Source organism: Lottia gigantea, assembly GCF_000327385.1.
Source record: "Lottia gigantea unplaced genomic scaffold LOTGIsca_11, whole genome shotgun sequence".
Classification (NCBI taxonomy): Eukaryota; Metazoa; Mollusca; class Gastropoda; family Lottiidae; genus Lottia; species Lottia gigantea.
In genome coordinates this window covers 3,770,859-3,785,813 of record NW_008707001.1, presented here as the reverse complement: position 1 = coordinate 3,785,813, position 14,955 = coordinate 3,770,859, and the positions used below count along the sequence as shown (strand labels likewise).

At 33.7% G+C, this 14,955-nt stretch overlaps 3 protein-coding genes across 3 annotated transcripts; 2 read left to right on the top strand and 1 right to left on the bottom strand.

Annotated features, from left to right (window-relative positions):
* Positions 1 to 3,955: 3,955 nt before the first annotated feature.
* On the top strand, positions 3,956 to 4,300 carry LOTGIDRAFT_98596 (hypothetical protein; the record flags this gene model as incomplete). The annotated part of the gene is made up of 1 exon (XM_009047254.1): positions 3,956 to 4,300. A coding segment is annotated over one exon (345 nt), but the record flags the coding sequence as incomplete, so codon positions are not given.
* A 1,855-nt stretch (positions 4,301 to 6,155) lies between these two features.
* On the bottom strand, positions 6,156 to 10,031 carry LOTGIDRAFT_185419 (hypothetical protein). Its single transcript, XM_009047253.1, has 4 exons — positions 9,898 to 10,031; positions 8,861 to 9,010; positions 7,577 to 8,276; positions 6,156 to 7,470 (listed from the first exon to the last, which is right to left on the bottom strand). Exons 1-3 carry the CDS (start codon positions 9,971 to 9,973, stop codon positions 8,017 to 8,019), a joined length of 486 nt encoding a protein of 161 aa, XP_009045501.1. The 5' UTR covers positions 9,974 to 10,031; the 3' UTR covers positions 6,156 to 7,470; positions 7,577 to 8,016.
* Positions 10,032 to 11,387: 1,356 nt separating this feature from the next.
* LOTGIDRAFT_110314 (hypothetical protein) lies at positions 11,388 to 14,014 on the top strand (the record flags this gene model as incomplete). Its single annotated transcript, XM_009047252.1, has 4 exons — positions 11,388 to 12,233; positions 12,681 to 12,835; positions 13,244 to 13,327; positions 13,732 to 14,014. The coding sequence occupies 4 exons, from the start codon at positions 11,388 to 11,390 to the stop codon at positions 14,012 to 14,014; spliced, it is 1,368 nt and encodes a 455-aa protein (XP_009045500.1).
* Positions 14,015 to 14,955: the final 941 nt, after the last annotated feature.

Sequence of the window (14,955 nt, the reverse complement as noted above, 5' to 3'; positions counted from 1 at the left end):
AGCTCTATTTAATATGAACAGACAAATTAGACTACGGTATCCCTTTAATAAGGCGCAAAACACTGGACCTTTACAACCGAATTGATATGGGCCCTGGACGGTCTTCACCAATAGAGTCAGTAAGGTAGAACGCTTAACTCTATATATCTTTACAATTTATATAGATTCTATGTACATTTTAACAAAAATCAGATTCAACAGATGCAATGGGCGTATAAAAATTTTATTATATGAAGAGCAAAAAATCAAGTCGGGGGCTTTGTTTTGTTTGGGCGAATATGCGTGAGAAAGGAAACTGTATTGAAAGCACACAAAAGGTGGATATAAACCGAGGAATGTTTTGAGGTAAAAACAGTATTTGATATGAAAGAGATTAGGATGGTAACAGTCTATTAAATATCAGGCTCGATACAGTTTACTGACACGGATTAACATAATCCTTATATTTCACTCAACTAGAAATAATAATTTGATAATGATCTCTCCTATCAATCAGTTTTGGACACTGAAAAACGAACTAGAAATCTAGACTTTTGGATGTTATGACAAGTCTGGCCCACATGGTGCAGAAAAGAAGGACGTAAAACTCCATTAATTTCATGTCAAATCTGGCCTTATCAAGTCCCTCAGACGTGATATACGAATGTATAAATTTGGTGAATGGATTATGTGACGGTATTATGTGAGGAATTGGTAGGGCCAGACTAATTGTCGGGCCTTAACTTATAACATCAAATGCGCTCTCCGAAGGAATGGTCAGTTGAGTTGACAACGCAATGGTAGAGTACGGAGGGCACGAGTCTTCAGAAAAAAAATATTTGTCTGCCCTAGACTATTTCCGTCGCTGCCATAAAACATAATGTTTGGGAATTAAATTCGGTCAATCTGCTTTGTAACAGTAGTCAAAAAAAAGAAGGGGGGGGGGGGTGATTTAAATCCTTCAAAAGGGGACAGCGATGCACTCTACAAAGTAGTCTGTTATGCGTTTAAATCAGATTGTAAAACAAAGATTGCATATGCCTACACGTTTATGACATATCTTTAACATAATAGCCTCCATATCTCGTAAAATGAAAGTTACATGATGTGTGAGATTCTGTCAACCGTAACAAATGAATCCAATATCATGCGCGTACATGAAGAGTTCCGCTTAGTGTACAAATTGGTGAGATTAACCTCAATGTTGGCAAACATGGTAAATACTGGCCTAGACCACAAGCTGGTTTTAATGAGGCAGTGATATAATTTACAACTATAAAAATTGGTTGCGCGTGCAGTGCCCTTTGATGTTGGGAAATGGCGGCGAATTTTTGTGGTCATCGAAGAGTAATTACCAAATAAAAACCAACCGTTTATAACCTTCTGGTTTGTAAGAAATTTGAGACCTCCATTTTATACCACCTTATAATTATGTTTTCTGGACATTTTGAACTCTGCGCATCGTAAATATTTCCAGTGCTTTTTCGTCCCAAAACTTATGCACGTCTACCCTAACTGGTTCCCAAGCTTTTGGGCTCCAATATCCCACTCAAATGCTTAATTACATCTTCTAGTGATCTCTTGCCTTAAAACGAAATGAATATGCTGTACATAATGCTTGCTTAGAATCAAAGTTTGTCCAAAAGACTTTTCAGGATTCCTCGTAATGTAGCTGGTACCTCATTCCTGTTTGGTAATCAAGGCTGCTAAATCTGAAAAAGGTTGCCGACAACTGAATTCCCACTTGAATGCTCGAATGTTTATCTCAAAAGAATTGCGTAACATTTTGTCCGTTCATCTGAAAAATATTTCGTTTGTTACTTGTAATACATTATAGTTTCATTCTTACGTGGTAAATAGCTACTGCCTTGTCTGAAAGATATCATCAGTATTTCACCTGGTTTTATAGGAATGAAATGTGGATTATGGAATAACGATGAAGAACCGTTTAAATCATTAGCGATATTCATTAGTTCCATCATGGCTTATTACTATGTTCCCATTTTCTCATTTCACACAAGGCTGGCTACAGAGTGTGAGCAGCCGTGCCTTATTATATACCACTTACTTCAAGTTGGATTGCACCTTTCATCATTATAATTTGATGATAAAATGGTGATAGCTCTTTCTGAAATAGATCTAACTGATCTCTGATGATCATGGAATCTTATTAGGTCACATTCTGCCAAGATATAACGGGTGATAACTTCTCCTGAGTTTTATTGTAGGCCTACACTACGTTTCGACAGTTCATATTAAAGATACGATATACTGGCCTTGTAAGCAGCCCCGTCGTTAGGGTGGGGTCCGTGGGGGCTGAGCCCTAGCAAGTGAAAAATTAAGCCACAGCAAAACCTTCCGTTCAGCAGAGATTGATTCATTTATATTGTGGTTGAACGAAATCAAAAAAATATAGATTTAGATACGTTTTTGGCACCTCAAAATTGTCAGACAATTCATTCCTGGCGACGGGGCTGCTTGTAAGTATTTATCTGCCTGCTAGTTGAGTACGATAATACATGTATAGGCTATGTGTATTGTATTAGGCCTTAAGTCTTGATGACAATTTTTTCTTTACGCATAATTCGTTTTCTCATAATTAAGGAGCAGCAAATTTTCAGTTCAGTGTTGGGTCTTTTCTTCTAGACCTGCTTTTTTACATCCTCACACAATCTTAGCACTCAAGAGTACTTGATTTATTAATTGCATTTATTCAAGCATGATTAGACCAAGAAAAAACGTTAAGACTCAAAGCTCGCTTCTAAATGGCTTTTAGATCACGTTTCACCGTGAAACTTTGAAAGATATGGAGAATCTGTAATATCGCTTTACGTTTTTACAGATTTTGAGGATGAGTGACTATTCGAGTTTAGAGTCCCAAAAGAGTTACGTCCCCTCAATAAAAAAAAATTATTTTCCATTTCGTAATTTTGGCTTCACTAAAATCCTTGTCCGTATTTTACATATCACAAATGTCATTTTTATGTTCCCACTTACTGACTGGACAGAATAAGGCTGATTAAAAACGTTCCATATTATTGGTGAATTGTTAATTTGTAGGTTTTCACATCAGGAATACAGTGCTACGGGTAAGTATAGGCTACCTTGCACCTTCTTGCACACTTTAATTGATAGTAAGTAGGGTGTGCTATTGACCGCAATTTGTCCAAAATAACACATTGGACATACTGACAATGCTCAGTTTGTTGTCTCGTCCAAAAAGCAGAAATATACTATTCAGGGAGCATCCACAAGGCTCTTGTCATACCAAATAGAGCACTTTACTTGTTTTAGTGAAGAAAACATGAGATGAAATCTGCCATACAACTTAGGGTTATTACAATGTGATACAATGTTGTACATTAGATATTGTCTGGTTGATATTCCACAGTAATAAGCAAGTATCATAATGCATCAAATAAATTTAATTTTGCATGAGAGAATCGTCTCCATCCCACCATGGCAGAATTGGCAGAATCTCATTAAGTCAGTCTTCAGCCTTTTTGTACCTGCCACTGTTTGCACAAACCAAAGCTTGAAAACTAATTGCACTACTTATTTTCTTTGCAGTTATTTCAACATGTCAGTGGCAGCACCTGCTCTTTATTTACCAGACCAAGTGGAATTTGATGAATTTAATCTCATGACACTAGGAAGAAAATTTGAAAAGGACATTCCTAGCACTGTGGAGTATTGCAGACAAAATGGATTACTGGCTCGATCTTTTATCTGCCATAAATGTGAAGTTCATTGTCAGGAACGACAGTACTCAAGATGCATTGATGGAACAGTTTGGCGTTGTCCAGTTTGTAGAAGCACCAAGAATATTCGTGTTGGAAGTTTCTTTGAGAAATCGCATTTACACTTGTGGCAAATTTTAGGACTAACCTATATCTGGACTCAAGGGTGTGGTCCTTCGAGGGGTATGTCTCTTAGTCAAACCATGAAGGAGGTGGGTGTATTCTCAGAACATACCATAACAGACTGGAATCAATTCTGTAGGGATGTCTGCATAGAATATTGCCTGAGACATCCTCATCAAATAGGAGGTGATGGTCAATCTGTGAAAATATATACTGAACGTCTTTCAGATGACAGAAAGTGCAATAACAGTCCTGAACAATGGATGTTTGGAGGATATGATCCTGCAAAGAAAATTGGATTTCTGTTGATAACCTCTGAACTAAATGCAGAAACACTGATTCCTCTGATTCAACAATGGATTCTTCCTGGATCTACAATTTATTCAGAGGAAAATGATGCTTACAAGAGTCTGACCATTCTAGGCTATGTTCATAAAACTATTAATCAAGCACAAAATTCAGATAATGCCGAAAAAGAGAAATCTGTTAATGGAGTTAAAGGCAAAAGAGGTGCCAAGAAGAAATCAGTGCGCAGTTTGAAATCAGAGTGTTCTGTTGATCAGATGAGTGAGAGCGTTTGGCATCAGCAATTTAAAAATCACTCTTATCATGCCTTCTGGTTCCAAATTGCCAGTGAACTATACCCAATGTGATAACAAAATAATTATGCTTCAAAGTGCTTGGTATTTCCAATCATACTAACATACAATATGTATCTCGATACAAGGTCTATGATACAATATATATTTCCATTATAGTAACCCTATAAAAAGTAACCATTTTTCTTATGAGTTTCAATAATTTTTTTCCAGATAAAATAATAATTTATTGTCAGTAGACCAATGGACTATCAAAATTTAGATTCATGAATTGAACTTCTACTTTTGTTTTCTTCTGATTTTTAATGAAGGGTACTTATATGTGTACATGCATATGAAAATCTTGTATCGTAAAGTAATGATACATATCCTCAAAAAACAATACATGGCATGTTTTGTAGTAATGTATCGATTTAATATTTATCAAGCACTATGGTAATTACTACACACACTTCATAGAATGTAGTGAATCGCTCATATGTATATATGCAGGATGAAAACTAGTATCTTTGCCAGTATTGCAGTGCAATGGGCTAAAAGGACTATATATATTCAGACATGTGGGCTTTGTGTTGTTATCTTGAGTGATCTGTGATGTTTATTGAACTCATTTTATGTCTATTCTACCTCTTTGTTAGTTTGTGAGCTTTGACTTAAAAAAGTGCAATTTAGTATATCAGTTTATATCAGTGTTATTATATTATGAAATGTTACTAATTATATCAGTTTTTTTATGATGGTTATGTGATGTTAGTACCATGGTTATGTAAACTGGAAAGTTATGGTATCTCAGTTTTTATATTATGTTATGTTACTAACAAGATTATGTTAGTAGAAAAGGTTATGTCCTTTTTTATTGTGAACTTACTAGCATGTGAATGTGATGTCATTAACATGGTTACATTAAGAAAGTTTTTATATGTGATTTTACTTACAGGGCTATGTGTGTTGTTATGTTACTAACAAGGTTGTGTAAGTTTTTATGTTATATTTGCTAACAGGGCTATGTGTGTTGTTATGTTATTTTACTAACAAGGTTATGTAAGTTTTTATGTTATATTTGCTAACAGGGCTATGTGTGTTATGTTATTTTACTAACAAGGTTATGTAAGTTTTTATGTTATATTTGCTAACAGGGCTATGTGTGTTGTTATGTTATTTTACTAACAAGGTTATGTAAGTTTTTATGTTATATTTGCTAACAGGGCTATGTGTGTTGTTATGTTATTTTACTAACAAGGTTATGTAAGTTTTTATGTTATATTTGCTAACAGGGCTATGTTTGTTGTTATGTTATTTTACTAACAAGGTTATGTAAGTTTTTATGTTATATTTTCTAACAAGGCTATGTCTGTTATGGTATGTTACTAACAAGGCTATCTACCGGTATGTAAGTTTTTATGTTATATGATTTTGCTAACGTCTGTTGATATGGTATATTACTAACAAGGGTATGTCAGTGTTAATGCTGTGATGTTATAAACAAGGTTATTTTAGCCTTTATATCATGATTTCACAAACAAAGTTATGTAAAGGTATATGTTATATTTTATGTTATGTTACTAATATGTGAAAGTGATGTTAACAACAAGGTAATGTTGGCATATGCATGACCTTGTGGGGCTTTAGGTTGAACGTTTTCCAGTCAAATTATTATTTTGTGACTCGGTGTATGTATATGTATGATATTTGTTTAAAAAAAAAATAAATGTGGTTACATATTAATAGTTATTTTATTATAAAAAAAGATATTATTATAAAAGGTCATTTACAAATATATACAAAATGATTCATTAACAATTTTATGATTTGGTATAAAAATATGCAATTTAAAAATTAAAATATACAGTAACAATACAATGATATGGCATTTATACATGAATATTGACCTTTCCTATTTCATAACAATTTGGACTTGTACAACAATTTTATAGGCAGACATTCATTGCATAGATTGCCTGTCATACAACCCTACCTAAAATAGTCTTACATGCAACAAAGGCAGACGTAATTGGCTTAAATATGATAGCCATTGATGGGATACACAAGGATTAAAGGGACACTGATAGCATTAATTTACACGTTCCAAATTTTATTCAGACGACTGAGGTTCTTGCAATTCCACTAAAACTAACACGTTTTATGACGTCACTAGAGAGGAACTGCACAGATATTAATAGTAGCTTCCAGTAGCTCCATCAGTGGCATCATAAATGGAATTGCAAGAACCACAGACGTTGGAATGAGAATTGGAATAGTGCAAAATGAAGCTATCAGTGTCCTCGATACACATACAATTTTTTAGAAAACCTCTTTACAATCCCTTTAACTTTGTTTGAAAATTCGAAGCCCAAAAATACAAAATTGGAATAAAAAATGGAATGTATTTTGATATGAATTTAGGGCTTCAAGGACTTTTCCAATCGTTGCATTAAATGCACCATCAATGAGATAATTATGACAAAAATTAAGTCAGTAGCTAGGAAGCCATATATACATTGTATATGAGATGATTCATGAATTTTATAAAGTTCTCTAAATTAAATCTAAAAGGTTGAATTATATACATGTAAAATAATGAGCAGTATACAGAATAGAGTAGATGTTAAATTAACCAAATCCAAAACGGATATTTTTTGAATAATGCTATCAAGATGCGATAATTAGGGATCACACTGAATCACATTAAAAAATACGCACAAAAAATACTATACCGATAGATATAGATGTAGGGACACAGACAGAAAATAGGTCAGTTGTCTGAAAATCGCATAGCATGAAACTCTGTGTATTAACATGATTCACACAAAAAATAATATACCAACAGATATAGATGTAGGGACACAGACAGAAAATAGGTCAGTTGTCTGAAGATCGCATAGCGTGAAACTCTGTGTATTAACATGATACACACAAAAAATAATATACTAACAGATATAGATGTAGGGACACAGACAGAAAATAGGTCAGTTGTCTGAAGATCGCATAGCGTGAAACTCTGTGTATTAACATGATACACACAAAAAAAAATATACCAACAGATATAGATGTAGGGACACAGACAGAAAATAGGTCAGTTGTCTGAAGATCGCATAGCGTGAAACTCTGTGTATTAACATGATACACACAAAAAAAAATATACCAACAGATATAGATGTAGGGACACAGACAGAAAATAGGTCAGTTGTCTGAAGATCGCATAGCGTGAAACTCTGTGTATTAACATGATACACACAAAAAATAATATACCAACAGATATAGATGTAGGGACACAGACAGAAAATAGGTCAGTTATCTGAAGATCGCATAGCGTGAAACTCTGTGTATTAACATGATACACACAAAAAATAATATACCAACAGATATAGATGTAAGGACACAGACAAAAAATAGGTCAGTTGTCTGAAAATCGCATAGCATGAAACTCTGTGTATTAACATGATTCAAGTTCTGTTTGATTTATTTTAGATATATTTTATATACCTAGAATTTCTTTACAAAGTTTATTTTTATAAAACAATGCTGGGAATGATATGAAATTGGCTGATGTCAGTTAGAAATAAGAACTAATTTGTTCAATTAGATGCTTGCCAAAAAAATGAAGTTGAATGATCTAAAGGGACCGTCAGTTTAGAAAGATTTCCAAAATAGGAAGAGTAAAGACAGAGATACGCAAGAGACTTAGATAATGTCATCATGGTAGAACTGTTACAATCATCTGAGGTACAGGTAAAAATACAGGCTCTGTACATTCTGTCGTGATCAGCGTAACCGATATCTTGACATTGGTCTCCCATATCTCTCGAACTACAAAATCTATGAGTTCCTACAATTCCTGAAAAAAAAAACCAAATCAAAAATAACTTTTCTGCTGGTCTTAAGACATAAAATTAAACTAGGCTCTCAATACATGGTACCATAATTCAGTTTAGGGGGTGTGCTCCCATACTGACCCTTCTCCGTTTTGCCTTTTCTCCATATTGCTCCATACTATTTCAGCCCTTTTCTATATTTCTCTTGCCTATTCCGCTCCTTTCCACTTTATGGGATGAATCAGGAAAGGGAAGTGGCAAATGGGAGGGGCGAAATGGGGACAGATATGATTTTGATGTGTTTCTTCTTACGTATTCTATGAGGCATGATGGGAGAAACAGAAGTCCGATGGTCTAATACGCTTCGGAATGCACCTTTTGTTGGTCACATCCCATCACTGGAAAGGGCAGCCACGTGATTGGTTAAAACAAAGGTCAAGCAAAGGTTAACAGGATGAAAAGTCACGAAGGACAGTGTTAGACCTTACTGTGGTGGTTACATACAAAGCTAATAGCTAATTAAACATTCGGAACGAAACTAATAAAATACGAACGGAAGTCAGGTCTAATTTTAATTAGACTAGAAATATAACTAATATATACTAACCTCCCCATAATCCAGTAACTTTAACACAATATCTAGCATTATACATTTGACATAATGTTGATTTCTGGGGATTTAAATCTGAGTGGTCAAACTGATCTTGACAGTTGGATTCTAGGGTAGAATTACATTGGTAACATGCTATACCATACACTGAAAAATAAATGACACAAATATTAAAGGGACATAATCATCGAAATATTTGGAAACCAGATACTAGAGCTCATTGGTAACATGCTATACCATACACTGGAACATACATTAAATGAGTATTACATTTGTAACAAAATAATATTTTCACTGTTAAAATAACGCTCCATATTCATTTGTAAAATGAGTATTATAAGGGATAAAGATATTTTGTTATTTTCTTCACCAGATGATAGATTTCAGGTACCAGTATCCATGACACGTTTTAGAATTAAAATCTGGCATCAGGTTCTCCTACAATTCCACAAAATAGTACCTAGCTGAGTAAGAATGATCACATGACATCATATACTGTCAGTAGCTGCACATCAGTATAATTACTCCACTGTCGAAACTACAGACTAAATTAGGGAGGTACATTTTTGTTAAATTTTAGGAGAATTAGTCATTGGAGGCTTTATTTCGAAAATTATTGTGCATTTTTTGCATGGACACAAAGTCTGCCAAGACAGTGTCTTCAAATCTTGTGGCCTAAATGGAAACATGAGCTTAAATTAAAGTTTTTTCTTGATTTCTCCCACAATAAGCTTCCAAAAAATTGTATTCATCAATTGGTGATAGCAAATATTGAACAACACTTTTTATGTTGGATCTTTATTGCCACTAAAAATTGGACCCCTAATACCTTGAACAAAATAATCTAAGCAACCTAAGGTATGGTAATGGTAGACAACTGATACAATTTTACACAGTGGGTCACAATGTTAAGTTTTTTAATCATCATAAACATGTCATAAATATAAATATTGGAACTGGGACAATTACCATTTCAAATCATTACATTTATTGCCCATAAAACTAAAATATAACAAGGTAAAGTCAGTATTTACCTGTGTCAGCCAATAACAGCAACGAAAGACAGGTGAGAAAAGCCTTCCTACAGATCTGCATCATTTCTGGATTCATTTCTAATCTCTTTTTCTTATTATGTTGTCATTTATTTTAAAAAATGGCTTCTCTTCCTTTCTGACTAAAGTATGATAGCGACACCTGTTGACATACCTGAGAAATGACTGGACAAATGACACAGGTAAATCGCTGGATAATCGATCTTAATATTTTAGTCTTGATTAACAAGACATCTGACATTTTTCATTTGAAAAGTAGTCTAAGGGAGGTAATCGAATTTTACCGGAGAAACTTTTTAAAATTGTCAACACACGTAAGCTAATTTTTTTTGTTAGCAAGCTGTCACTTGTACAATTATGCTCTAGTTTATATAAAAGGTTTTATTTTAATCAAGGTAACTGGAGGTGAAATCGTTTAGGTTATCATTTGATGTAATAAGTGTGTAAGACTGTAGCCTATAATTCTATTCGCACTCTCGCTACATGCAGTGGCGGAGCCAAGAAGGGGGATGGCCTTCTCTGAGGCAGTGAGGATGCCTAGTGGCTCTTGCTCTGTTTTTACTATTTTAACTATTATTGTCACCTCTTTTCTTAGAGACAAATTAGACATCCTGAACAGTTAAAATTGAGCTCTACACACGTATTAGTTACGCAAGCAAATATTTAGACAACTAAATCCCTTTGACTGTTAGCTTGAAGTTGATTCAGTATATCAATTATTTAATATGCTATATAAAAATAACAAATTATGTTACATAAATTACTACAATTGATGTTTACTATGTATATAGCACTTTATCAACAGCTGAGATAATACCCGTCGAACATTGGGACATATTTTTTTGTGACACCTGATATATGGCAATATATGGAGCCCATTAATGGAAAAAATAACTAATATCTGATCTATGTCTAGACCATATAGTAGGCTTATAATAGCAATGTGTCTCCATCTCTGTGCTAATTGAGGTGTATTCAGTTGCCAGAAGGCAGATATCTAGTTCATAAATCGTATGGGTAGAAAAGATATTTGGAAACCTTGTTTTTAATTGATATATATTATTTATTCTAGGTTATTTTAATGGTAATTACAAAACAGGAATGGAAGATTTATCAGTAGTAAAGATGCCAGAGTTCAGAATTTGAAAGTGTTAAAATGCCTTTGCTCTCTAATAATTCACATTAAGAATTACCGGTATTACGGTAGGTAGGCCAGTATTTTTAGTCAATATGAGTAATGAAACTTAATATTTTTTTAACCTATTAGACCAAATTCAGCAAAAATATGAATACATATCCAGGTAACATTAAAAAAAGCATAAACTTGTAGCCTAATTTACCTTCTTTGCTCTACTTTACTTTATAAAACTATTAAATCTTTGATTATCACTCCCTTATAACAGAAAATTTCTTTTATTGTAGATTTTGTGATCTGACAACAGATTGGTGGCAAGATGACGTTACGAAGCAGTATGCTGGCATATTGTGCCTGTACCCTTGGATTCACCATGTTATCGTCTGTGTTTTCATTCTATTATGTGAAAGTGTTTCTAAACTACTTTATGATTGAAGAATCCTGGTTCCAGTTTGCTCAATTGTTATACCTAACATGGAACACAATTAATGATCCATTATTTGCTTATGTTCAGGATACTACAAATTTTTCATTTACGAAAACACGTAGAGAGAGTATATTATATACAGCACCCTTGTTTTCATTAAGTTTTTTAATAACATGGTTTCCCTGGGCTAAGGGTACCTGGGTAACAGGACTTCATCTAATCACAGCATTATGCTTATATGACACAATGTTTACATATATTGGCCTTGCATATTGTTGTTTGTTTACTGAAATATCGACTGACTCAAAAGTTCGTTTACAGTTAACGCAATGGTCACAAATAGCAAGATTAATTGGCTCAAGCTCAATTTTCATTTGTGAATTTACATCTGAGAGTTTAAAATCATTTTCCTCATTTCAATATACATGTATAGGCATTGGAATAATCGCAGCACTATTCATGACCTATGCTGGGCTATATGCTCACACAGAACATGACGTGAAATTGAAGAAAAACTCCTCAGATCAACATGCAATGCACGATAAATCCTTGGATAAATCAATGTGGAGACTAACTTGGCAAGTTTTGACAGACAGAAACTTTTTGTCGTTTGTGATTGCAAACTTCTGTCAATTATTTCAACGAACATTCATGGGAAATTTTGTTGCAATTATTTGTGATGAACTTATACCAGATGAATTTCTTTCACCATCATGGAGAAAAGTATTTTATGGCAGCTTTAACTTTCTTAATACAGTAAGTTTAGTTATATAACTCAGCAAGTTAGATGATTGCTTACCTAGGAGCCCATAATGTTATCCCTGCATAGCAAAGGAGCAGTAAAGTAAAATCTAACACTCCATTATCATTCATTTCGACCTATTTATAAAGATTTATATTTGGCATGCACAATTTGGTTTGTCATGTAGAACATGAGCGAGAACATACTACTAGTTCAAAGCTTGCTGACTCCATATCTGGCCTGAGGAAGGCCTAAATCGTAGTTTGAGTGCTGACTCCATATCTGGCCTGAGGAGGGCCTAAATTGTAGATTGAGTGCTGACTCCATATCTGGCCTGAGGACGGCCTTATTGTATTATATTTTCATGTGTTTGAAAAGAAATCTTGGATATAAAACATTGCTGTTGCTAACAGACAAAACTGTGGAATGCAACTGTCAAATTTATCATATTTTATTTGTAGCTGCTAGTGATAGTGGGTGTACCATTGATCCAGTCTATAGGCTATGCTTCAGTTATAAAATGGAGTTTTATATGGAAGATAGGAGCTGGTATATTTATGTTATTCCTGGGAAAAGAATACCTCAGTATTATGATGCTCTACATTCTTTTTGATCAGTGAGTAAACTCTCCTTATTATAATGCCACTTACATACTGAAGGTCATTGTTGACTATTGGAAACTGTCGTAAAGATATTTCAACTGACAACTGAAATGGTAGAGTAGCTTTATGTATAAAAGTTGATTTTTGCGATTAATTTCAGTGTATGAGACTTCTGTTAGGTGTCACACTCATTGTATACTACACAGTAGAACATAGAAATTTCATTTCATTTGTCTGTAAGGTTTTCGAAACAGTAACAAAAAATATGTCTGCTTTTAGACACCTACCGTGATCGAAAATTGAAAAAGTTTTGGTTGAAATGGCTAGACTGTCATTGCCCAACTCTAAAAGGTGCAAAAAAAGAGCCGTGTAAATTCAGCGAAAAATTGGAATCATAAGCATATATCTGATTTCTTCTACAGAATATTTGCTGGTGCTGCATTTGCTTTATTTGGCCTTCCACTATCTGATATAGCAGACCATGATAAAAATAAATATAAAAGAAGGTATGTCATCCATTTGATTTCTCTTTAAAAAGTGTTCTCATTTGGGACCAATCCATTTTCTATAATAAATTCCAGTTAACCGTGCTGTGAATGTGTATGGTAATTCTTGGCAAATGTTTTACTAAAAGATTTGGCAAAGGATATAATGATAAAGTAGGAATTACAAGAACCTAGGCATTGTTACACTTATAGATGTTCCTTTATCAGAGGTTTGACCAAGGATCAGCTGATATAGAGCATCCTTGAGAACTGAAGTTGCCATGTTGTTTTGATTTGATTATTGTCCATAAAAGTTGTTACACTTTTGTTCTGTTTCTTTGATACATAGAGGTTCAGCTAGTATATAGTATCCTTTAGGACTGAAGAAACATATAATTTTACTTTCATTTTGTCTTCTATTTCAGTCATCCCATCAGCTCTATTATTTATGGCACAAATGCCTTAGTAACAAAACCAGCCCAATCTTTAAGCCCTATGTTGACTGTGGCTATACTGAATCGCTATGGATATAAGGAACATACAGCTGGAACTCTACCTGAAGAAGGTGCTCTAATGTTAAAAGATGCAATATTTGTGTTAATGTGTATATACTCTATAACTTTAGGTATAATACAGATATTGAGTTGGTCCATGTTTGTTATCAGGCCTAAAAGTAAGAAAGAGATAGAGATAGAATTAACTATATGAATGTTGATGAAGGTTGTACATTTGAGTGCTGGAAGCAACAGTAAGGGTTTTTTTTGTATCCGGTTCACTTAACGACTAAGAAATAGAGACTAGAATTAACTATATGAATTTTAAGGCAGATTTATAGTTTAGTCCTGTAAACAACAGCAACAATAAGGGATTGTAAAGAGGTTTTCAGTATCTGGCTCACTTAACACTTAAGAAATAGAGACTAGAATTAATTATATGAATTTTAAGGCAGATTTATAGTTTAGTCCTGTAAACAACAGCAACAATAAGGGATTGTGAAGAGGTTTTTAGTGTCCAGTTCACTTAAGAACTAAGAAATAGAGACTAGAATTAACTATATGAATTTTAAGGCAGATTTATAGTTTAGTCCTGTAAACAACAGCAACAATAAGGGATTGTGAAGAGGTTTTTAGTATCCAATTCACTTAAAACTTTAGAAATAGACAGATAATTAACCATATGAATTTTAAGGCAGGTGTATAGTTTAGTCCTGTAAACAATAGTAAGAGATTGAAAAGTATCAGGTTCACTTAACTCTTACTCTCTTTTGGAGAGTAACACAACTTACTCAACGAATCAAATGCTCAGCAAGCTATGATAACCACAAGGGGATTGAATGGAAGTGAACTAGTCTTTTTTTAACATTCATCCCATGCCAATTCATAATTTTTAACATGTGCATTTTCATGGTTGTACTACAATTTTTTAACATTTTTATTGTTTTTGACTTTTTGTTATATTTTTGGGAGATATATGGATTTGTTAAAGATTTCTTTACATTTAATAAAATATTATTTAATAAATTATTAATTTCTTGGCATGAAAAGGTAAGTTTTTTTTTATGTTTATGAAGGTGTATTGGGACAATTAAATATTCTATGGGCCCATAAGCCTGCTTCCTCCCATTTTATCTCAGCCAAAATCTGCCAGTT

Coding starts and splice junctions, on each gene's coding strand:
- LOTGIDRAFT_185419 (XM_009047253.1), bottom strand. CDS start 9,973: ATGAATCCAGAAATGATGCAGATCTGTAGGAAGGCTTTTCTCACCTGT. Junction 9,011..9,897: donor GCTGTTATTGGCTGACACAG/GTAAATACTGAC, acceptor TTTATTTTTCAG/TGTATGGTATAGCATGTTAC. Junction 8,277..8,860: donor AGTTACTGGATTATGGGGAG/GTTAGTATATAT, acceptor TTTTTTTTTCAG/GAATTGTAGGAACTCATAGA.